The sequence below is a fragment of the Apteryx rowi genome, unplaced genomic scaffold (assembly GCF_003343035.1).
Source record: "Apteryx rowi isolate R43461 unplaced genomic scaffold, aptRow1 scaffold_72, whole genome shotgun sequence".
Taxonomy (NCBI): Eukaryota; Metazoa; Chordata; class Aves; order Apterygiformes; family Apterygidae; genus Apteryx; species Apteryx rowi.
The window spans coordinates 2402005-2427509 of NW_020451005.1; the positions used below are offsets into that span (position 1 = coordinate 2402005).

Sequence of the window (25505 nt, forward strand, 5' to 3'; positions counted from 1 at the left end):
CCCCCCCCTTAGGTATTCCAGCCCAGATACCTGCTCCTTCACTGATGCCAGCCCCAGCAACGGGACCTGATTCTATTGTATCCCAGGCTCAGGTAACATCTGCTCCAGTTGCTGGAGTTCCTGTGTCGATACAAGCAGTTAACCAGCCTTTAATGGCTTTGCCTCAGACTCTGAATCCTTATCAGGATCCACTATACCCTGGATTCCCTTTAAGTGAAAAGGGAGAAAGAGCTGTTGCACCCTCTTACTCCCTGTGCAATACTGGGGAAGACTTACCTAAAGGTAAGTAGCTGTCTGGTCCGTGTCTTATAGCGTCTTTCTTAATAGGTCTGCTTAAAACCTAAATGAGGGCAACTTACTTGTTCTGTCCTGTGCTTAGGCTGTATCAAAAGATCCAATTGTTGCATTTCCATGACTTGTGGGGTGGGGAGGAAATGATACACAGATGTCACTCTATTCCAGTTGTGCATGAACATTGCAGTTGTTTTGTTACACCTAGAAATCTGATATAATCAGTTTATGGTTGTTAGTTTACCCGACCATAACTTGAGGCCTTGTGAATTTATAAGATTTCTTCAAAGATCTGTTCCCTTATACAGTAATGAAAGTAACATTTTATTTTGTAATCAAGTTTGAAGCTTGTTCAACAATTTTCTTACTGGCCTGAGAAAACGTAGGCTTTGGCATATTAAGAATATAGAATATGTTTGTTAAGAACATACCATGTCTACTGCATGGTGGCATACACTTACTGAATTGTTCTCCAAAAACTGGAAGGTCAGTTCCATAAACTGTTAGAACTGAAATTTGAATTGCAGTTGAGTTCCGGATCATCTTATGGTGGTAAAAGGGGAATCAAAGATGTGCAAGCAGCAGCTTAAAATACCAGTGTTTGTTTTATTTTCTTTTACTAAAATGGAACTTTCYGCAGGGACTAATTTTTGTATCGGATGAAGTGTGATATTATAGTTCTTCATGGATTTTTCTGTTTTTCTTCCCTAGATAAGAATATTCTTAGATTTTTCTTCAATCTTGGTGTGAAGGTAACTTTCCAAACTTACATTTCTGTTTGTAATACCATTAAAATATGCTTGTATTTGGTAGTACAGAACTTCAGTTGCTGCAGCTGTATGCTTCAAGTTTCTCTTTAAATTTGAAATACTGTTGTTGTTGTTGTTGTTGTTGTTGTTGTTGTTGTTGTTTTCTATTAATTGGGGTTCCCAACACCAGTCTGCATTTTAGTTCAAGTTGTCGACAAAAATAAATGTATCTCAACAGTGTTCAGAGCTATCTAGCAGTCAACAGGCTATATGCAGTCAGCAGAAACGGTGCTTTAGAAATTCACAGAGAAACCAATATAAGTTTGAAGACAAATGCTTTTGGAAGCAGTATAGAGTAAAAGACAAAAAGCCCTCTACCTTCCTACCATGTCTGTGTATTGGCAAAGCCAATGCAGACCTTTCCCTGTGGAGATTCCCTCAAGCTTACCTGCATGTCTGTCCTACCTACTCAGGTTAAGGACAGTCTTTTAACCTTTTAATTACTTAAAATAGTGGTTGATGTGTATATGTGGTGCAAATTTGGGGGAGGGGACTGTCCAAAGAAGCAAAATTTTATTTTATTTTATTTTATTTTTCTTTTCTGTAGGGCTGATTGGTTGCTTAGTTTCTCCCTTCTGTGCATAAAAATATTCCTTTTCCCATGTCCTCTTACCCCTTCTCTCAGGCAAACTACTTTGCAAAAATGTTAAGCTCACAGGCTTGTTCCACAAGAATTGGCTATAAAATGTAATGATTTTCTTTGTTGGCATTTGCATATGGAAGGAGGAGAATTAGCAGATTTGGAAGGAGGAAAATGTTCAGCACAACATACAAAGAAAAACTAGATTTGATAACTTTGTGTACCTAATTCAGGTCTTTTTGATTTGTTTAATAGAAAATCCATAAGTCATCAGCAGGTGCCACTGCAATATATTTGAACAGTGTTTGTTTTATAAGCCTACATGTATTTGGGAATGTTTTATTTAGGATGTAGTCTGTCATTTTGGTGCTTCAGCACCATCTACTGGTCAAAGTACCATGTTTTAATAGTTGTGCTCTTTGGTGACAAAACAAAGGTATACCTGGGAACTAGGTTTTGGATTCCTGTGCTTTGGTCACAGATGCCGTCACCCTGTTATCCACACTCTCCCAGCTGCTTGTTCAGAGTGAACCGACAAGTTCCCATTGAGAGAAAAATCTGGTTTGGTAGTTTGCTCCAGGGACTCTTCTCTGTGGGTGGCACAGACAAGACCATGCCAGGTTTTGGGCTTTGCTCCCTACCCAGCTCTCAAATATTTTCTTAGACAGCCTTGTGCCTCCAGTAGCCTTGTGTGCTGTTGTATGGCCTGAAATGTGTACCTTTGCATTGTACTATTAAAAATATCCTATAGCTATTATTAAAATCCTACAGATACTATTAAGAACATCCCCCTTGGGCCAGTTGCTGTCCATGACCAATGTAACTGTGAGTCACTGCATGCTAGTTAGTTAAAATGGAGGTAGGGCAAAGGGAAGGGGGTCGCTCCCTGAGGTGGATGACTTTAGTAGTGTTAACATAACCCATGTTCACTAATGGTTCAGAAGAAGTTCTGACTGAAAATACTGGGTGTCCGTACTGTGACTCCCACCAGTATCTGGAAAGTATCTTGTGTAGTCGTCAAACCTGTACCCCTACTTTATGAAAAGACTTCTAGCTGGCAAATCAGTAGGTTGTGTGAATAAATATGGGTTTCAATCTTTAAGGATTGTCCTTGGGACAGTGATCTCATTTCAGGTGTCTGTGCRGGTCTGTTTTTGAGGTGAACATGTGTGTATGGTATGATTTTGTTTTTATTATGGTTCCCCCCCACGAATTTTGAAAAGTGAGCTAGTAGGGCAGATTGCAGATTAATAATTGTGATTTTTGGAAGGTGAATTGGAAATGCATATCTTAAAATACATAGCTAAAACATGGCTTACAGCATCATGTTTTTAAATTAACTCTACAGGAACTGTGTGATCAAGTTTCTTTATTAGTCATAACTGTTGCTCATTTCAGCTGTATTTGGTGGGAAGACAAAAAATGGGAACGTGATCCTGAAACACCAGAAATTCTTTGGAATTGAGGGCAGTGTGAAGAAAATTATTTTCATTTCTGTAATTGACTGTTTCAAAATGGTAAACAACCTATGTGCTATTATAAGTATGTGAATATTCAATAGACCAAATTATTATTATTTTTTGTCTTTCAGGCGTACAGCTGTCCCATGTGGGCACCCCATTCCTACTTGTACCCCCTGCATCAGGCCTATTTAGCTGCTTGTAGAATGTACCCAAATGTTTCCCTTCCTGTGTATCCGCACAACCTCTGGTTCCAGGAGGCTCCGCTGACTCTGAATGAAAATGAAACTGCACGAACAAACAGGCACTTTCCTATTCAGAATGAGGCCAGATCCAATGGTCAAAGTTCACAGGTTGATAATAGGTCTCCATCACTGCCTCTGATTATACCTACAGCTCAGGTGTCAGAAAGTCAAGGACAAATCTGTGTAGAATCGGAGACTCCGGTGCAAGCTCTTCACACAAACTATGATGAGTCCCTGAGAGGGAAAAATATGTTCCCGCAACCCCCCTTTGGACACAATCCCTTTATAGGAGCTGTTCCAATAGCACCTCCTTTCTTTCCTCACTTTTGGTATGGGTACCCAGTTCAGGGCTTTATTGAAAATTCAGCAGCAAGACCTAATATTGTCATGTCACCTGAGGACAAAGAGGCAACACCTAGCACCTCTGCGAACATGTATTTGGCTAAAGAATGCAGCCCTCCAGTTCCTGGAGGCAGCTGTATAGAGCAGCTTCAGAAGACTAACAGTGGCAGCAGCTCCAACACCGTACCGCTCCCTGTGGCTGGTGCAAGCAGTGAATGCAGTGCCCTAAATGAAACTCTGGCCAGGGCACCTAAGTTGGAGCAAACTTGTACTTCCGCTTCTCCTGCTAAACAAGCAATAGCTGGGCTGCAAAATCGTGCTCTGCAAATACAGGGGAGTGAGAGGCAGGCAGCGATGCCAAACCCTACTATACCATTGGCAGAACCACCAAAAAATGAACTGAAAAATACCGTTCCCAGTCGTAAGGAAAAGACTGATAAAGTTAGAGACTCCAAAGGTACTGGTGATCTACAGGCAGAAAGCAGGGCACAGAGAACAAGGGAAGAAAGCTCTGAAGATGAAAGTGAAGTTTCTGATATGCTGAAAAGTGGCAGATCCAAGCAATTTTATAACCAGACTTACGGAGGAGGCAGAAGGCCTAGACTTGAATGGGGTTATTCTAGTCGGGGAGGATACCAGTTCCAAAGAAATGAGGAGGCCTGGAAAGGACCACCCAGCAGAAGCAGAGATGAAGGCTACCAGTATCAGCGAAACTTTAGAGGGAGGCCATATAGGAATGATAGGAGAAGGGCAACGCTGGGAGATAATCAGAGGGGGCATCAAGCATAGAATGAATGGATAATTGAAATTTTTCAAATGCAAAAAGTAATTTGATGTAGGTGTTTAAAATCTTAATCTTTTTCTTTTCAATAAAGCCCAAGGTCTTAAGTTTTGGTGAGTAAAGACTAGGAGGATGTGAACTCCTAGCATTTTGTTTCTTGGGGATTGCGGTTTGTTTGGTTTATCATTTTTGTTTCTCGATGTCAAATTAGAAAACATAATATAGGTTTAGTGTTTGAATTTTTTTCCACAAAGGTTTGTTTGTGATATAAGATGGTTAAATGTGTTTCCTAGAGTGACAAATTATAGCATTTGAGGTGATCTGGATTCTAAAATCGATGGTAACATTGCACCAAATATAAATGTATATTTTATCATACAATGCCTTAGTTCTGAACTGAGCTAAAGGAATTCTCAGCCTACTGCACTGTTGTCTTTGATATGCTTCCAACCCAAAGGCCTTTCATCTCAAAAATCTGTCAAACTTGAATGTTTCTCTTCAGTGTTACACATGGCAGCCAGCTAACCTTGTGTCTTAGGTATGTTTTATATAGTTCTTTTAATATTCATAGGGTATATTTTTGAACTTTAAAAAGCATTTATTTGTTGAAATCAAAATCAAGACAAGCAGTCAAGAATAGCTGTGTATGAATTGATAGGAATGGCTGTTTCCATCAAGAATTCTTAATGCTGGTGTGACTAGAATGGTGCCTATGCCAACTTAATTACAAAGACAATAAAAATGTAGATGCTATGCATTTCCAAAATAATTCTGCATCTGTTATAATAGCAGAAGTTTTTTTTAATGCCACTTTAACACTAATGCACTGACAAATCCTAGATGTTTTGTGAGGAGAGATGCATAAAGTAGGTTACTTTTTTTTTTTAAGTTTGTATGATGAGCTACTGTTCAGTATTGTTGTTGTTGCACTGTTGATGCAAATTTGTGTTTTGCATGTACAACTCATTGCTGGAACTACTTTTTTAAAAACAAGATGAATATAGTCTCAAAGTGTGCTCTGCTTTTCCCTAGAATTCAGAAGAAAGTGGCTTCTGCCTTATATTTTTACACTGTGTCAGAATTCCAGTTGCTGTTTCTTCTGACCCCTAGAACGATCTCTGCAGTTTTCTTCTGCATTTGCAGTTTGGATATTCAGCTGTCCAAACTCGGTGTGCGGTGTGCACAGTATTCACTCAGCTCTGTTGCTCTGTAAAATAAACTGTTCTGTATATTTTTATATCTCTGTATATACCAGTGTAAGAGGTGATGGTACCCTTTTATTAATGTCTGAGATTGTACACCCTTGATCAGGAAACTTGAGTGATAGTTATATGTGAAAAAATTTCTTTTCAGATGCATGCTGTGTATAAAACCCCTAATTAAAACAAATGTTTGTCCTTTCATTTTTTTTCTAAGTGATATTTATGTATTGGAAGCTATTCTTGTAATGACATTAAGTCTATGTTTTTGTTCTGCTGATACAGCCACTTGTGGACACTAACAGAAGTATGAACAATTAGTGGCTAATGTATTGGCAAGCTGCAAAAATACTTAAGAGGGTGCATAGAGTGCATAGACTAGATTTCTGGTTCTTGTCTGAAATGGTAAAGGCTGTGCTGTGTGTTCTGTGGGTGATGAGTTTTTTGGTTTGCTTTGTTTTTGAACCTAAATACTTTTCCATTCAGGAATGTATTCAGGATTTTAAAAGAGGCAGTCTTAAGTTTTTCAGGCTAAGAACTAAGTAAGCGCTGAGGGCTATAGTTAGTGTGTTTATATATGAATACTTAGGGAGGTTTCTTGTCATGCTTTATAACCTTCTATCCAGCAGTCACTGAAATTCATTCAGTGCTAGAACAGGCACTTAATCATATGAGCTTTGCAAGAAGAAAGGCAGGACACATTCTACAGATATTTCTCAGGAATTAATGGTAAACAGGCGTGACAGCAACTGGTAGGGCTGTGCTATTACAACTTAATTTTTAAATGACTTGCAAAGTATTTAAGCTGAGCCTGTGCTCAACCTTTCTGCTCTAGGATGGTTAAAAGAGGACTCAAAAGTACAGATGTATATTTTCCCCACCTTCACTGCTGATAGAGTATGTTTTCCTCTATTTTTGCTGAAAGACTTGTTGATTGGCTGGCCAAAACCTTTCTCTGTGCAAGATGTTTCAGGCATGTATTATATTTAGCATATACTGAACAGAGGTGTAGAGCTTCAGATACTTGCTAAATCAAATCTTTAATTTACTTACCCTAATTTGAGCTGATTAACAAAAGATGCAGAACTCGAGTCCAAGGGGATTTTTATTCCTCTGCACTTTCTCTGCTCCTTCTTTCACTGAACTGTGACTTTCTTAGTTAGCCTTCAGAAGCTTTTGTCTATGCACCAGTCTTGTTGCTGGCATAAGGTTGTATTCATTACCTGTACTCTTTCTTGGAGTATCTTTGTTAGCATAAGCACAATACAGATGGATTTATGCTGTCAGACACTGATAGGTAGTGTGTATGTAATGCCTGAGTCTACCAAGACTATAAAATACCTGAATTACTAACAGACATAATGGCTTAGAGAGAGAAGGGGGGGGGGGAAGGGAAGGGACAAATCATTGCCATTCCCCTGTAATTTATGAGACAAAGATACAAACAGAAAACAGCCAAATTTTCTTTCATCTCTGATAGCATTTTTTGACAATAAAGGCAGAGTAGGCAACTATTGCATGGAAAATACCTTCCCTTACTTTACTGGCTGTGAGCTATATAGATGAAAGTTATTTTCAGATGTCTACAAAACTTGTATTTGTTCAACTTTTTGCTTAGGAACACTCAAAAATATACTTTTTCCTCCTGCTCTCTCAAGGACCTTACTTTAAAAAGCTAGCTTGTTAGAATCAATTTTTGTATAAAGCTACTTCCTTTCATTTTTTGTCTGCGTTAAGGAATCAAAACTTTAGGCAATATTACTTCTTGCATCTTCATCTCTCTACAACTCCATCTTCCCCTGGAGAGATGGTGTGTTCCAGCAATTATGAAGAGGGCATGAGACAACCATGATTCATCTGCTAGCAAGTCTGGATAGAAGGATGACTTTAGCCTCAACTTCCCTTCCTAAAGAACTGGTTACCTTTTATAAAACAAAACTCTGATGCTGAAGGTACTGCACGTTTTCCTAGAAATGGTATGTTTTGTAAGATGTTTAACCTACTAAATGATGCATCATTTTAATGTGCTTCTCAAAAACTGAGCTGATCTTAACCATACCTCTACTTTGTGATTAAGACCTCAACAGCAGTTCCCTCAGTCAAATAAGCGATGTTCTGCAGGAAGCTCCTCCTACAACACGTCAGCTAAACCATGTTACAGCATGTGGCTTCTACTCTTTCCTAACTTCCATTGCTTGCTCTTGACTTGTGGTTCCGTGTTGCAACTAGTCAGCTGCTGCTGATGCAGTCAGTGATCCCTCGCAGTCTGTCCTTTCAGCTTAAGGGAGTCTTGAATCTACCTGGCTGTCACGTGGCCTCTGTCCAATGAGGCATTACTCCCCCTCTCAGAAGAGTAGGGGCTGATCTTCCAAATAGCAACCTGAGAGATGTCAGTACTAGAACTCTACTAGCAGCTGTTGCAGAAGCAGCAAGTCTTGGTAGGAGCAATTGTCACTTTGACATGTTACAAGGCAGCATTACTGCTTTAAAATGAACTCTATACAGTAATAATATGGTTTAAGGAAGCTCCATGTATTTTCATAGGGCCAGTATCTAACCTTAAAGTAATAGTTATCTGCAAAGTGAAAAACGTGTTTTATTCTGCTCAGATAAACAGTACAACAGAAAGGGATCTTTTCCCTCCTTTGAAACATCTGGTTCAGTTCTGTAAGCACCCATAGGGGATTATTAAAACCCTTACATGCAAAAGTATGCTTTGCTCTATACTATCTAAATTGAAACCTTATTCTGTTTTAGCTTCTGAGGGAATCCCTAAATCTCAGATATACCCTATACCCACAGATCAGCTGCTGTACTGTCTTTACTCCTTGACAAAGCTCTGTATAGATTATCAATTTATTACAAGCTTATTTATTACAAGAACACATAAAGTAAGTGTTCTCTTCAGCTATCTATGAACTTAATACAGTATAGGAGGAGGGTTTTGTTGACAAGTTGTCAGTATTTGTGAAACATGATTTTATTACTCAAAAACCTACTTCCTATAGTATAGGGCTTTTTCAGCAAGCAATTAGAAAACAAAGTCAACCATTAGCCTTTCTTCACTATCCTTTGCTATGCAGATTCAACACATTTTGGTCACAGAAAATTGAAAGGATTTTAATATTTTCTTTTTATTCAACTGATTATTCTGCTGTGACTACATCTGAGAAGATGTAAAGGGACAGAGGACTGAGGTGTAAATTTCTGTATTATGTAGTTTGTACTCCATCTGTGTATGCCTTGCTAACATGAGAAAATGTGTATATGGCAACATCATAAAAATATACATGCATACATACACATTGAATTAGTAATTCAATAATTCTTGCACTGTAGCACAGAAGAGCACTTCCATTTATTTATGAAACCCTCATCCAGAGAGATTCAGCTTTTTTAAAATAAGATTAGTTTTTGTGTCTTGATATTCTTTGCAAGCCTTCATCTTACACAGGAAACAGCTTCAAAGATTTTTTTTTTTTAAATTAGGAAGTCCAGTCACCACTTGGTACATGAGTAGAATGTATTGAATTGAAAACCTCCCTTAAATTTTGAAAAATCTGGAGACACTTTTGCACAATTTTAGGGTTGTCTATTTTGAATTATTACAATGAAAACATGGCTGTGTTACCATATATAGGAAGTGGCAGTTTTACTCAGCCTAGAATTTACACTGCTACTGGCCTGCAGTGTTACACGCAGCAAGAGAGTTTAAGCTCCAAAAGATGAAGTGTTCTAAAACCTGATTGAGTCTTTTAACCCATGACTGTTCAAACTTCAATTTGCATTTGTATATGCCAGTTACAAAGATGTTCAGATTTAATATTTAGTCATCCAAGAAAAAGTAGTTTCCACTCTTCTTTTGTTCCACATCCTTGGGAAGAGAAAAAAAAGTCAGTGTTATTAAAAGTCTTTGGCAGACTAAACATAGAAAGCTGACATGAAAGGCACTTATCTCACTTCCTTTCTACCTTCCTTATAATTCTTACTACTCTCTTCACATGTTTTTCTCCAGCACAGTAARGCCAGCAAGTCAGTTTTCAGTTTGTTCCTTACTTTCAAACCTGGGCTTATTAAACAGTCACAGTTTCTGCACTGTTACTTCCCTCTTACCTTGATTGAATTGAGTTTGTTTATTCTTGGTCGGTAATTGTTGGGGTCTCTTCTAAAAGTGATTTCAAGCTGAGATAAAAACTTATTCATTCCAGCCAAAAGAGTTTGAGGACTGTTAAAGAGAAGAGAACTTTAGAAATGGTACAAGTATTTTTCTGCTAAATTTTCAGAAGTTTTATACTTCTAACTACAGGTACATCTGCAGAGCTAGGCAGCTTTTATCTCCGTCCCGAGCTCAATCAGATCTGGTAACACAAATGCGGTCTGTATTTGACATAGTGGGATGTGCTACATGTTCAGTCAAATAATGTCTCAGACAAGAAGCCATAACTGTTACTATCATCTTTCAGCAGTATCTGAGCATGACACTACTAGTCTTCAGACTGCTTCCTTTGCATTCTCTTTACTTTATATATACAACACTTGCGTGCACAGCCACACAATTATTTACATTAAAAGTCTGAGCTGCACCATTAGTGAGGTATAGCAACAATCATAATATACTGAAGCAGTTAATCATTATCACTTAAAAAAACCCAAATGAACTAGTACATACAAAAAATTCGTGTTTGCTTTATCTGGCTAATATTAAATACTTAGTAATTACACTGGTTTAAGAAACTGATTTCTGTTAAACTGCTCCTTGAAAAGTCTCCATAATTTACATGAAATTATTTACAGAAACAAAAGTCAGAAGGGACAGCTTTTGCAGTGTTAAGATTATGGCCTATGTACATTCTATGTTGCTTGCACTTCACACAGGACCTGCATATGTGCAAGAAATACCCTTAGTTAACCCCTTTCTTTTAACACATTTGGAAATTATTTTCCTAAGCACACTGTTAGCTCTTTTTCATTCCTCTCAAGCAATGCCTCTTGTTTTTCTTTGACTGCAATTTAATTGCTACGCAGTTGCTTTAGACTGTTTATGCCAGGAGACAGCCCACCTTTTGAGGTCTTAGATGGAGAATGCAGCTATGCCCCTAACTCTGTGCCTAGGCAGCCCTGAAGTGCACATTAGCCCAATTTCCTCTCCCTTGCTTCAAAACAAAATCCAGGGCCTCAGGACATGCTTAATTCAGTTTAAATGCAGCTTAAGTTTAGATAGGCAAGGATGTTTCTGATTGATAAACAATTTATTTCTATGATATCCTCTTATATCTTGTTTACTAATTGAAACAAGTCTTACCTGTTTGCAAGTGTGTTCTTGGAAGGAATACCATCAAAAACAATCACACGATCAGCAAGATAAGTAGCCATGATAAAGTCATGTTCTACCACAAAAGCTGTTTTTTTAGCATGGAGAATGAAACTGAAATAGAAATAAAATTGAGAGATAGCTGAATATAAATTTATTGCAAAACTACTGAAAGTTTCAGGCAGTTCTCCCATCATGTATATATTACCGTTTAATGACTCTAGCAGCCATCAGACGCTGTTCAGAGTCCAAATATGCCGAAGGTTCATCAATTAGGTAAACATCTGCAGGCTTACCGAGACAAAGAGCTAATGCAACACGCTGTAACTCACCACCAGACAACGTTTGAACCTATTAAAGGATAAAGAGTAAGCCATATTTAATTAGGATACAGGTAGAGAATTAAAGAAAAAGGGTAAAATGTTATCTCAGGCAATTAATACCTCTTGGTCAATGATGTTTTCTATCTGAAGAGGCTTCATTACATCAGTTACAAACTGGGGGTGCGTATAGGCATCTCTGATTTTCTCATGCAGTAGTTGACGGACACTTCCCTATTCAAAGAAAAATGTTACCACTTAGTTTTATGCAGTGTACCACAAGAAAACAGGAAGAATAGAATTAAAACAGCTTTTTGTTCACAGCATAAAGAAATTCTACCTGTGTATTAAGAACATGCTTTTTGTTGCTCACACAATACTTAAGTAATAAATAAGACTTAAACGTACTGTAGATTTAGGACTGATCTTCTGTGGCTTGTAGCTGACATTTAGAACTGGGACCTCACCTATAAGAAGATAAAATTCATTATGAAAACAAGAACCTTCCAATATCTTCAAAATAAGTTTCAAACTGAGGTATTAAACACTACCTCCTTCATCAGGTGTAAGTCTTCCTGCAAGCATTCGGATAAATGTAGTTTTGCCAGTTCCTACAAAAATGTAAGTAAGTTATGCGTTACTTTAGACTTAGATCTCTGGCATTTAAGTCACTGACAAAACAAAATAAATACTTAGAATATATTTATAAGTTAGACTACTTTGATGATTCCTATATTCACTTCAAGCACATAGCACTTGGCTATTACTTGCTTTTTCAAGTGGAAGAGACATTTAAAGCTACAATAGTCTAGACTTGCTGCTAGCTCACCAGGTCAATTGCCATATTGCCAATCTCAGTTCTTAAGACGGGATAACAGAAAAATACAGTGACATCATTAACATTCAATAACTTCAAGCTCCTACTAATTAGAGAGTGAGTTTATGGCATTGATATCTTCACTAGGAAACAAGCAGCTCAACCCTACTTAAAATCAGTAATTTAGAAGCCTGGCTCCCAGACTGAAAAGGAGCTTTAGGAGCAGTTTACAACAAGAATTCCACTTACCGTTTTCACCTAACATCACCATGATTTCAGAATCGGTGAATTCTCCAGCCACTATGGATAGTTCAAATTCTCCCATCTTTTTTTTCATTCCTGGATATTTGTACATACACATCTTCTTAACCTCTTCTTCATTAGCTGTCTCAGCCACTTTAAAAACCAAAGAAGCATCTCGAAACCTGAGATTTTCTGTTGGAACATAGCCATCTAAGAATATGTTTATGCCTATGAAGGGAGAAAAAAAAAAAAAGATGTTTTTTAAAAAAGACTACGTAAACAAAACCAAGACATGGATGAATTTTGATTCTTGGCTAAAAATTCCCAGCAGATAAGGAGAATGCTAGGTTTTAAATGGCATGTGAAAATAGGCAACAAAACCTCTTATTTGAAAGCATGGAAACAATACAAATTAAGTGAAGAATAATTTTCTAAAATTACAAAAAAAGCTATAGAAGCTTAGCCTGAAAGCCTGTAATTAGTACAATGTGTAGAGTTTTAAAGGAACTACTGCTGTTGGACCCACTCTCACAAAAAAAAATTTATTACTAAGTCTCAATACAAGTGTCATCAATTCAGTTGAACACTACATATGTACTATGCAACCATCTCCTGCCCTTTCTTTACTACTGATAAGGTCTTTTGTGCAACTCCACTGTTTACAAAACACTTGCAAGTATCAAAATCACATCCACAGCATTAGACAAAGGGTATTTTAGTTAAGGTTTTTGGACTGAGTTACACACTTAGAATCACGGAAAACAGAAATTCTGCACAAAAACATTTTTTCAATTAACTACTGAAATATAACATGACAGGAAGAACACATGTTCACATAATAGACAACTACTATTTCAGCACCCTTTTTTCTTTCATAGGACTTTTTTGTAGGGTTAAAAGAAAATATTGCAACAATTACCTTCTCTTACACTGAAAGGCATAGTAACAACACCGTAAGCACTTGGCACACCGTACAGGCAGCAGATAAAGTCAGACAGATAATCCAACACACTTAGATCATGCTCTACGACAATAATGTACCTGAAAAATAGAGCCACAAAGATATTTTTATAGTTCATTAGAAAACATTTTTTTCATACTATAGTCTTGCATACTTTAAAGCTATCACCATGATTCTCATTTTAATATGCATTCTTAGCTTTTCACTAAATAAGGACAGAGTTCAAACCTCTGATAAAGAAAAAAAACCTTGTGCAATAAGCAAACATTTTGAACGAAAGTTAAAAATTCATCCTCAATATAAACTGACAATTTCTGTATGTACAGTAAGTGAAAGGAGCTTGACTGGCTGGAGTGAAAAAATACATTTTAAGAAAATGTTTGTGAGAAAGAGATAGAAGAGCAATATTAGGGTGAAAAATAACCACCTATATTTTCATGTTTTTACTACGAAGTTTTCCCCAATACTGAATTAGGAACTAATTTCCAAAATGCAAAGCAATAGAATACTATTGGCATAGGATATTTTAAATATCTATTAATGTACCATACGAAGAAGTTAGTTAGCATTTGCAGGGCACAGACTAGATTTTTGTTCGGTCTGTAAACCATCACCTATTATTACAGTCTAGCAAAACAGATGAAGTTGATGTTTACCTGTCAGGGTTTATTAGGGATCGAATAGTAATGGCAGCCTTCAAGCGCTGCTTAACATCTAGGTAGCTAGAAGGTTCGTCAAACATGAAGCTAGCCCCAAAAGAAAGAAGAAGGTTTCAGTGAATGCAAGCTTTAGTTGATTAACATATTCAAATCTATAGTACCTTAAATACTAATCTTTCAAACATTAAGTACACAGAAATAAAAATTTATAAACATTTATAGAGAGGGAGGGGAGTGAGAGAGGGAGGGGAGTGAGAGAGAAATATGTACTGACACCTGCCTTGAACATCTGGTAACTATAACATGAAATTGTTAAACAGTCCGAGTTAAGTATTTCCTTGCCAAAAACTCTAACAAAGTTATCAAATTTTAGAGAAGTCAGCAATCAGTTAGGAATCCCATACACTCAGTTCTAATTCAGCTTAAATTTAACATGAACAGAAAAGTGCAAAAATACCAATTTTAGGACACTGGAATAAGTACCTCTTCCCCCCCCCCCCAAAAAAAAAAAAAAAAGTTGTCAGAAAACCATCAGTCTTCTGATCTTGCTTTCTTGCTCCCTAGGCCAGGAGTCAGGAAACAGCATAGATGGGACAGTAATTTCCTGGCTGCAAGATAAGAAAAGAGGGACGCAACAAGTTCCCAAAGGTGGGAAAGGGTCTCCTTTCCGTCCTTTTCTTATTCAGAGAGAAAAAGTGTACACTGCCAAACAGGATATATTTACGTGGGATTAGGGAAAGGTTATGAAGTTGTGATGCTGTAACTTTAACACAGGCCTCTGAAATTAGCCATTTCTAGCCAAATTAATTAAAGTACCAGGAGAAAAGATTATATATGGAAGAAATCTGAATCTCAGCTGCTGAGTTGGTAAATCAAAAAACATCCAAAAAACCCAACTATTTCAAACAAAAAGTATTATTTCAAACGGGTTATCTAATATAAATCAGACAATACTCTGAGACAATTAAAAGCAATATGTAATAGAAGTAAATAAAACATACATATCAGCCTTCTGAATGCACACAACTGCACAAGCAAATCTCTGAAGTTCTCCTCCCGAAAGGTCCTCAACATTTCTTTCTTTCAGATGGGTTAAATCTGGGGAAAAAAAAAAGTTTAGATATTTGTTATACCCAACTGATAAAACAGTTATGTTTATTATCTATAGAAACATGTATAATCACACGAGATATCCTATTCAGAGAAACAGAATAGAAAAATGTACCAGACCACACTCTTGGTGGCAGGATGCACCTCTACTTTTACCAAAACGAACCCTGTTTTTAATTTAGCAACACCTACATTAGCACCTGAATTTATTAACATTTGACTCGAAACACTTTAAAAATGCACTGGGGCTGAAGTATACAGATTTTCTTCTTAATAATTACATTCTTCTCAAAAATCAGTATTAATTCCCTTATAATCATATATACATACATATACACAATTTAAAGCCATTTGAAAAAAAGACTTTTCATACTCGGATATTTTCTACACACAATGGTTCTAACAACAGAAGATGCTAAGATTTTGCCAGAACTGTAAATGAGCAAGAACAGCAGATTGTAACTGGAATTTTTCCAGATTTAAAAATAAGCACTTCCTATCGTGTAACAAGGACTGCCCTCATTTCTATTCCTATTAACTAACTTGTATCAATTAATTTCACTAGAAGTTATTTTTGGCATTGGTTCAGATATGCCTACAGTAAGTCTTAGGCTATACACCAAAGCATCTTTACTTTTTTTTTTTTTTAAATTTGGTTTAATTTAAACCTACCATTATATTAGTGGCAAACTTTATTTTTTCAGTAACGATGAATTTCTCAAATCCCTTCAAGTCTGATCTAACAAAACTACTTACCGAGCTGCTGACAAACAACAGTTTGTGTCTTAGTTTCATCCTTTCTATCCAAAATCGACCCCACTGTTCCCTGCATGATAAATGGAAAAAAAAATTAATATTTCAGATAGTAGTGTATTTTTTCACACTAAATTATACTTCTAAATAAAATCCTTAAATACATGAGAAGTACTACAGGAGAAGCTCCCAGCTTTCTATTAGCTATAAAGTTTCTTACCTTTGCAGCTTTAGGTATCTGGTCCACATATTGAGGTTTAATTATGGCTTTCAGGTCATCTTCCAGGATCTTGGTGAAATAATTTTGTAATTCAGATCCTCGAAAATAAGTCAAAATTTCTTGCCAGTCAGGTGGATCCTGTGGCAAAATTAGAGTCTATGTTTACTTATGCTATTTTAAGTACATCAAAAATGTTTAATTTTAAAATTCCAATCAACACAAATACATTATGCTTGCAAGTTGAAAGAAGCCTGGATAAAAGCTTTTTACTAATTTGCTATGTTGCCTCTGCAATAGTTTCCATTAAGAAATTTTAATTGCAAAATGAGGGCAGGAGCTCTAACTTTTTTCAGCTGCGCTGTTACTAGCTCTTTCAAGAAAAAGCATCTTTGCACCTAGACAGCCAAAACTGTTTCCTTAGAATAAAGTTAAGAGACTGTAAGGGTGAAACTACTTCACAGGAGAAAACACTGGTATAGATTAGTGTAACTGAACTTATTGACAAACTGGAACTTGCATGGCATTAGCTCTCCAATCCAGCTAATTTAGGGGAAAAGGGTTGGATTGATAAAGTTAGCTTGCGCAAAAGATGCATTAAAAACTGGTCTCCCTCTCTGCTTCCAGCAAACATTTCCAAGGAAGCAAAGAAAAAATGAAAAGAAAAGAACTGTTCAGAGCAATCATCCAGGGAAAACACACTTCTATAGCGTCATTTTATGCAGCATTCTACTTTGTATGGTGCTAAATTATTATGATGGTAAATAGGACAGAAACAACAGAGTGACATAGCTGTATTTCCAAACCACGCAACTACAGAGAGAAAATGCTTCATAAGTTTTAGAGCAGAAGCAACATGGAAGACTGAATTCATACCACGTATTTCTGTGGTCATAATGATTTGGCTCTTCACACGAAAGTCTGATTTTGGAAGCATGGTAATTCAATTAAGTACATTCAAAGAGTCAAAAGTTTTGCTACTTCTGCAATACTACCACCTGAAACAAGAAGGCCACAAAATAATGTAAACCACACTTAAATGATAATGGAAAATTAGTTGGAAAATGATTACTTTTCTGCAGCTTTAAGTGGCAGGCATGAAATACATTATTCATTAAAATATCACTCTTTCAGATAAAGAACAAGTGAAAAAAGTTTGAGCATACTTGTTCCTACAAATTGTTCTTCTTGGAAAAGAAGAAAAATGAGTAACAGAACTCAATTGTCACTATTGATTTGAAAGTGAAAAAGGTGATAACTGAGAATACTATCTGATAAAAAGAATCACAATAGTTTACGTATATATATAGAGAGAGAGAGCACGTGTGCGCACGAGCGAGTGCTCTTTCTCTTTTCTCTAATAATATTCACTGCTTGGACCACAGTAGTAGGTAAACAAACCTCTGTAAATATTTTGCCTTCTGGCTGCACAATTTGACTTAGCACAAACGTATAGGAAAATGGCTTCTGGTTTCCCATGCAGACCAGCAGATAACAAATTATGATATGTCTAACTCTCAAAAAATACTATCAAAACTTATAAATATTTAGTCCATATTACACAACATGAAGAAACTAAGGACCTTCAAAACAGTATGAGAGTGTACAGTGGGATATATCTTCACCAACAACGTCTTACGATAATCAGATATTTTATATGAGATCACTTTTCAAAAGAATCAAAGAAAAGAAAGCCTAAGTAATAACAGGGGTAACAGGGTAAGTACTCATATACACTAGATTTGTTCAGAGAAAAACAAAGTTAAACTTGGAAGCAACTCAATAACTCAAGCTATCTAAATTCCTTGATGTAAGTATGGAAGTTGTGTGGAAAAAACAAAACTGAGTATTCTTTTAAAGACCACTATAAGAAAATCCACCTATGACTTAAAGATAAAAACACGCTTCTGATACTCATCTTCAACAAGTTACAATAATGATTTAGTTTGTAAACCTTATCTTTCTTGAACGATATATGAAGTTTCCAAAAAATCTTTTCATAAACATCCCTTTCTTACTGTTCTTGGGTTGAGCAGGCCACTGACGGTTAAGAGGTAAACCACCGTCCTTGCAAATTCTACCAAATTCACAGACATGAAAATTCAAAGTGAAAGAATATCATAAAATATTAACAAAACTACAACTACCCACAATGCCAACTCTATTTTACTGCTGATACGTACATCATATTTTCCAAGATTTGGCTTCTGTTTTCCTGCTAGAATTTTCAAGGCAGTTGATTTTCCAATACCATTGGTTCCGACCAATCCCAGTACTTCACCTGGACGAGGGATAGGCAACCTGTACACAACATTGATAATTTGGATAACATTAATTTAATGCCATCAGACATCAACATTTGGTGGCAAAGTAAATGTTATGACCCATTTTCAAACATGTTGATGTTTCACTTTATTTTTATTAATCTGCCAATACAGTCTTCAAATTAAATCAATATTCCTAAAAACTAGAAGACCATAAGCAAGATTTAAGAGCCACCTGTTTAACAGGATTTCTGTGAAGTGACCACTAAAATTCCATTTAATTACAATGCTTTTTAATAACAGAAACACAGTAATCAACATTCAGAAAGGGAATTACTGAGATGTTAACCAAAAACACTGTGATGTGAGCTTCTAGTTCAAATGACCAAAAACTTGGAATTTATGTGTTTTTTATATTAATTTGGAAAAAAAATACCTGTGAAGTTTGAAGGCATTAGCACAATATCTATGTGTTGTTTCTTTCTCCAGGTTGCTAGGTAAGTTAACGATTGACAGGGCTCCAAAAGGACATTTCTATAATAGAAGTAAGATTACATATTACTAGTGCACACAAACAATTTATTAACAAAATTATCTTATGTTCCATACTGCACCTAGCTGTGCAGTGCAGGATATCTGAATTAAATACTTTTAAAAGAAAATTACTCATAAGAAAAATAACTTCACCTTGTTTACATAGTCAGCTTTCTCCAAAACAGTTCTATACCATATTTTCCAAATTAAATAGTTGGCAATTTAGAGAGTCAGTCTATGATATGAATGAGGTACACAACATATATGCTATTGCTCTAGTACAACAATGTCTTTCTAATGCTGTCTCCATTGCCACAAAAACAAATAACCTCCTCCCCAACCAAACAGCTCAGTAACGTGATACAGTACTTTGCTTTATACAAACAATAACTGTTAACAAGGTCTGATTACTCAGGAAAACAAAACTGCTTTATGAAGTTGCAGTACTCATTAGTAAAGATAACAGCATAATGAAGAAATTTTATCATTTTAAATAAAGCCGCCTAACTTTTACCTTGATGCAAATACCACAGCCAATACAAAGTGTTTCTGAGATCCATGCTATTTTGCTCTGTGATGTGACTTCTATGCAAAGTTTTCCTAGTGAAAAAGAATAAAATTAACTCAAGAAAGTTTCTGATYAATCAGATTTCTTATTGGTACTATTGAATTCCACAAAGAAACGTGCATTAAATTACTTCACTAAAGCCTCTGATCATCTAAAGACCTGGCATTACTGCTATAAATAGTTCAAGCTTGCAGTGATACTCAACTTATAAAAGCTTTATAAAAGAAAGTAAGACCCATAACGTTATAAAAAAAAAAAAAAAGAGGAAAAAACTTCTGCTATCTCTTTCTAGTAGGATATTATTTAAAATTTCTCCAATTATTTAAATATTTTCTTGAATTACTTCTCTTACCCATTCGAACCACAGGACAACTCTTTTTGCATTCTTGACGGCATTTCTTTGGCTTACACTTGTCATGGTTAACAATAGCAATTCTTGTTAGTTTGTCTGCCATAACGCACAGCTTAGGTTTAAACACGTACACCAGTCAGATTATGAGGAAGAGGAATTGGAGACCTCCAGATCTTAAAAACAAAACAAAACAAAAAAAACAGAGAACATCATGATTACTGGCAACACAGAGAAGGCCATACCTATCTAAAGTTACTACTGGCAAAGTTCAGAGCTGTAAGATCTAATCCAGCCTTCAAAGTGAAAATTTGTATTTGCACACACAAAAAAAAAATCCAGTCAGTGGGAACAACAGACATACCATGGAAACATTTGATAGTCATGAGCTTCATCTGTATTTGAACAACTATGCTTAAATTCTGCGTTTCCCAGTACAGTATCAGTGACTATAATAGATTACAATAAAAATAAACAAGGTGTTTTCTAAAAAGACTATTTTTAGAAGAGAATGCTCTTGAATTATTAGATGATTGAATATTCCTGAAATTACAAATAAAAGCATTTGAGCAACTGAAATCATGACTTGCATTCCTCTACACAACTGCCTGTTGCCTTGCTTAGACATCTATAATGCAGTTACAAGCATTGCATTGCACCGGGAAGGTATGAAGTCACCAACTGTAGCAGGGGGAAGGAAGGAGAGCAAATACTTTTAGTTTTAAGTCTTGAACAGATAAAGTCCATTCCCCTTTTACTTAAAGTGCACTGATACTTTTTTGATCGTAAATATATTCACATAGAGTACTGAAAATAATAGTAATGATTTTATCTTCATAAGAGCAATTGACCCCTAAGGACCATGCCCTCCACTCACTCCTAGTCCAGAATAGAGAAAACAGCTGAATTATGAGGCTATCAGAAGTTTACAAGATTTTACTTTGGGACAGTTGACAACCAGATTTTTATTTTTTTTTTTTATGTCTAAAGAAAGACCACCAACATGTACAAACCATCTCCCGTTTCAGTTTAACACCACTAAAGAAAATGATGGCAGTCATACAGATGACGCCAATTCAAAATTATTTCAATTCAATGCAATATGTGTCAGTAGTTCAAAGACATAACTAGTCAAGGAGTCTTGAAATACTCCAAGTTTCCACAGAATCTGCACATGGTCTTTCTTCCAAGAAAAGGATTCCAACAGTTCTTCTTAAAGTCTTTTCTATTGGACACACAGCTCATCTCTGCCCCAACAAACTAAAGCATTCTGCAGTGCTTTAGGGACTATTTACTACATAGGCCTATTGTATGAAGAAAGGTTGTGACTTTCAGTCTCCTGAAAGCAGCAAGAATGTATGAAAGAAGAAGATATATGGCACATATTTATTTGATTAAACACTATCCATCCCTAAATCCACTTGTGAACTACAGCTGAAAGGAATCCTACAGATAATGTGTTATGAAATTAAAAAAGAAACTGGCATATATCTAATAGGAAGCAAAGATCAGAAATGAAGATGTTATTGAACCTTTAAATCCATTATTTCCATACTTACCAATATTTTAAGCTTCCTTTTAAAAGTGGTAGCCTTACTTCCTTTTTCAATGTCCAACATATTTTTAATGTCTAAAGATATTCTTTATCAGATATAAATGAATGCAATTATTAGTCATGCCTTCAACTCTTATCATGATAGTCTCTACTTTTAATAGTTGAAAATTTTTTGTTCTTTAAATTTTTAACTTTTCCTAACAGCTTACATCATATTAAAAATAGTCTTAATAAAGGAGCTGATGTTTTTAAATATACGATTATTTTTAAATACCTTTAAAAATATTTTATTACAGTTCTATTTGATCAYAACAGACTGACAAAGTATGTCTGTACATTGTGACTGCATCCATAGAACAGGCCACGGAGCGAGAAACGGACTGATTCCATAGCGCAGTGGCTGGTACATTCATTAAGGATATGGGATAATGGGCTTACGATTCTCGCTTCAATACATTTTTAACAGAAGAAAATAAGAAACAAAGTCTTACTCTTAAAACTGTAAGGAGGTCTGAGTCAGGTAATCTTCTAAAAGACTGGAACACTGGATGTTGTGAGTTTTTCAAGAAAGACAAAGAATGATTGGGAACATATCTCACTTTTATGAAAAAGTCCTCTAGTCTGTAGTGCACAGGGTATTAGGAGGTGGATCGCCCACTTGCTCTTTGGTTTTCCACAGCATGCCTAACCTGGGTCAGCCCTAGCACCAGCAAAGCTTGCATGTATGGCTGAGGACACTGAGCAGCCAGACCATACTGGTCTATCTCCTGGGCAGGGCTTTTCCTGCTAGTCATCTTAGCTCTTCATTAGCATGAAGGCTGTTTTCTAGGAGTCACAAAAGCAAGTTCTAGTAGACAGACTTGCCACATTTCAGGAGCTTACCTCCTCTACACAACCTCCCAAACCTGTGCTGGAAATTAGTACCTAAGCAGTACAGATAGCAGACCAAGACATAAACTCAGTCCTCAGCCATCCCACCTTCCAGTCTGGTATCTTAGCTTAAAGCACTGAAGGAGGAGAATGGGGTGGGCTGCTCTAAAAGACAAAGTCAAGCACGGCTTCAATCAATTAGTCTTTGCACCTACTTCAGTGAGCTTTCTAACCAGTCTTGGTGAGAAAAACAGACCAAAGTTTACACTTTTACCTGTTGCTGAATCAGACCTTTGTTAGTAAGTAATACAGCAGCTTACAATTTTTTTTACTTTGTGTATGGAAAAATTTACTTAACTTATATAGGAAAATGCTTAACTATGGCAAAGAGTTTGGAAGGGTCCACAAGCTGCAGATGTTAAGTATGCTAAACATTTTTAAAGTACTTTGTAGAGAGGGGAAAATAGAAGAAAAGAAGGAAATAAAAGTATTGAAGCAGTATAGAGACATTCACTCACACCTCCTTGTTCCCATCTGTACAACGGAAGTGCCAGTTTATCAAAAACTCTCTGGGGGTCTTAAGCTGTTTTCAGAAGAAAATATTTTGTGACTTCTATCGCTTCTGCAATAGCATTATTTCCAGAGCTGTCCTAATGTCTAGGATAGTAACTGCCTACAAGAAATGCAACCCCCTCCCCAAAACAAAAAATCCAAAACACATTTAAAATTTCTGCATTTCTACAGCTTCAAGCAAATTAAAAAACACTGTCCAAAACCAGACTGAGCTCAAGCTACATATTTATATATAATTATTTCAGTGTCATTTAACACATTGAATACGACTGTTTGATTTCACAGTGCAGACAGTAGAACTCTCAAAGCACTGAATATAGGTCAGCAACATATACAATATGTATATGCTACAATATAGTATACCAGTAATTGTTAGGTAGAGTCAGCAGTTTAAGGACAGGAGGAACTGGTATTCAGAAGTGTTTAAATTCAGTACCATATTTCTGTTTTCCAAACCAAGAAGAACAGAATGGAAAACAAAGTGCCACTATATTAACGTATTATTCTGTAATTAGTAACAAATTAATTTATATTAATGAATTCTGATAGAAAGACAACAGAAAATCCTCCCAGAACGATGGAGTGGTGACACAGGAAAAAGAATGTGAGGGAGAACAACAACTGCTAGCAAAATAAAGCATGCAAGCAGGCTGCCACAAAAGGCAGCAGTTATCTACAATCTGTGGAAGAAATTTAAAGTACTTGCACTAGGAAACACTCATATTTATTTCTTCTTTCCCAGACATTAAGAGTTACATACAAGTACAATGCAATTTACTGAATCAAGTCAATTATGACAGAGGACAACTTGTAGCAGCACTGAATTACTATTCAGAACCAAACAGGCAAACATTAATAATAACAATGAAGACTGAAGCATAACCAGAGACAAGACAATTCAATTAAAAGTTGTAAAGGAGAGATATGTGTTCAGAACTGAGCCATACTTTAGTTACTTTGAAGAAAGAGCAGTGAAAATTTTAATAAATTGCACCTCATTAAATCTAAATGATAAATAGTGGAAAAAGAGTGAGGATGAACAGTATTTGCACTTTCCTCTGAAAATCATTAGCCTCAAGAATCATCCCCCCATCCATCTTTAAAAGAACTATATCCAGTTACGCCACAACAAGAACAAGAAAGTTACAAATTAGATACCCCAAGAAAATTTAAATAAAAAACATGAAAATACATTTTCTTGCTATTACATAAGGGAGTACATTTATAAATGCCAGAGCAGAAATAACAGTAAATGTTAAAAGTACAAACAGGAATCTACTGAGAGTTAAGAACTAGTCTACCAGAGCTGGTCTACTAGCTTTGACATTTGGAGACAAAGATAATGTTGTACAAAGAGAAGTTTAAAACAGCCCCAAATCTCTTAATCGTTACTGTATTTATCCCAATATATTGCTTATACGGCACAACATTAATATAAAAAGAAAAACAATGTTAACAGGAAAACAATATGGTCAACTATGCTGATGCAGCACAATGAGTGGGTATGTTTAGCTGGTGTTGAATAGTGTTAATTAATTATCACTCAGTCCTTAGTATTTCCTTTTAACATGAAGTGAAACACATAAGAACAAGCCCATAAATTAGCAAAATCTTCTATCCCATGAAAGTTATATGAGTATTAAAGGATCACTTCTTTAGGACAACAGTTTAGAAAAACATAGTACAGAATCTTAAATTTGAACTTGAAAACTGTCACAGAAACTTGCAGGTGAAGCGACTAAGTGCATTCCAAAGAGGAAGCACTGCCAAGGTTCTACAGAAAATCCCTTTCTGTATTTTTATGTATTTTGGAAAAAACAGCCTTACCTATTTCACCCATGTGAAACCTGCAAGAAATCTTGATCTCTTCACCACACAAGCACACACATGGATTTTAATTTTATGAAAATATGGCAGAATGTGTCTTTTTCCTCCACCAGAGAAATTCCTCAAGTTCAGGGAAGAAAAATACTGATTTTTCCCTTCCAAGATGCCTGGCCATGACAACACGTTAAGCCTGCACAGGGATCTCTACATGCAAGCAATTCCTATGGCTAATCTCAGAGGCACAGAGATTTTTTTTCCTTTTGTTTTCACTGGGCTGCTGCATAGCAAAGGATGGCCAACAACAAAAAAAATAAGGTTGCTAGGAAAAACTGATCGACCCCATGTAATTTCGCCAGGAAACGTGAACTTCACATAGGAGCAACTCCAGCTGGASAGAGCAAGACCTCCCACCCGACAGGGACAGATGCTTCTGCCCCCGGGGAAGGCACCGGGCCGCACAGGGAGTTTGGGGCTACGCGGAAAAGCCCCGTCTGGCCGCTACCGGGGGCTCACGACGAGCCGCGACTGCGGCGGGCGCCGCTGCCCGCTCAGGGCCGGGCCCGCCCCGCCGGCAGCACGCGAAGCCGCAGGCCGGGCCCCCGCTGCTCCCCGGCCCCTTCGCCTCCCCCCCTCCCTTCCGCGTGAGGCCGCTGCCGCTCCCTCCGGAGGCCGCTTACCGGGAGGGGGAGGGGGCGCCGCCGCCGCTCCCCGGCCGGGCTCCAGCGGGGAACCGCGTCGCGTCCTCCGCGGGCCGGCGCGCAACGTGCTCCCGCCGCCACCCGGCCAAGATGGCCGCCGCCCCCGCAGGGCGGGGTCTGGGCCGCGCACCATAGAGAGAAACGGGAAGGGCGGGCGGCTCACCATAGA

The 25505-nt window shown here is 37.0% G+C and overlaps 2 protein-coding genes across 10 annotated transcripts in view; one reads left to right on the forward strand and one right to left on the reverse strand.

Annotated features, from left to right (window-relative positions):
- Positions 1 to 5911, forward strand: part of OTUD4 (OTU deubiquitinase 4) — a 37060-nt gene extending 31149 nt beyond the window's left edge. For 6 of the 7 annotated variants that reach the window (XM_026087512.1, XM_026087511.1, XM_026087513.1 and 3 more), the window contains 3 exons: positions 13 to 282; positions 1003 to 1043; positions 3272 to 5911. In XM_026087512.1, coding sequence (XP_025943297.1) covers positions 13 to 282; positions 1003 to 1043; positions 3272 to 4516 — 1556 coding nt within the window. In that variant the 3' untranslated portion in view covers positions 4517 to 5911. The remainder of the gene's footprint in view (positions 1 to 12; positions 283 to 1002; positions 1044 to 3271) is intronic. The other variant, XM_026087515.1, reaches the window with a different exon arrangement.
- Positions 5912 to 8816: 2905 nt separating this feature from the next.
- On the reverse strand, positions 8817 to 25444 carry ABCE1 (ATP binding cassette subfamily E member 1). 3 transcript variants are annotated; one of them, XR_003256996.1, is made up of 18 exons: positions 25316 to 25444; positions 19817 to 19989; positions 19411 to 19496; positions 18799 to 18896; positions 18282 to 18399; positions 16102 to 16239; positions 15885 to 15954; positions 15020 to 15116; positions 14016 to 14105; positions 13318 to 13439; positions 12405 to 12626; positions 11890 to 11949; positions 11747 to 11805; positions 11462 to 11572; positions 11227 to 11369; positions 11010 to 11160; positions 9821 to 9932; positions 8817 to 9581 (listed from the first exon to the last, which is right to left on the reverse strand). XR_003256996.1 is itself a non-coding variant. In XM_026087519.1 (18 exons), the coding sequence occupies exons 2-18, from the start codon at positions 19917 to 19919 to the stop codon at positions 9534 to 9536; spliced, it is 1800 nt and encodes a 599-aa protein (XP_025943304.1). In that variant the 5' UTR covers positions 19920 to 19989; positions 25316 to 25443; the 3' UTR covers positions 8817 to 9533. The 3 variants fall into 3 exon arrangements, 2 of the variants coding, with proteins under 2 accessions (XP_025943304.1, XP_025943305.1); XM_026087519.1 differs by having other exon boundaries at positions 11010 to 11132; positions 25316 to 25443; XM_026087520.1 differs by lacking the exon at positions 11890 to 11949 and having other exon boundaries at positions 11010 to 11132; positions 25316 to 25443.
- Between the last annotated feature and the right edge of the window lie 61 nt (positions 25445 to 25505).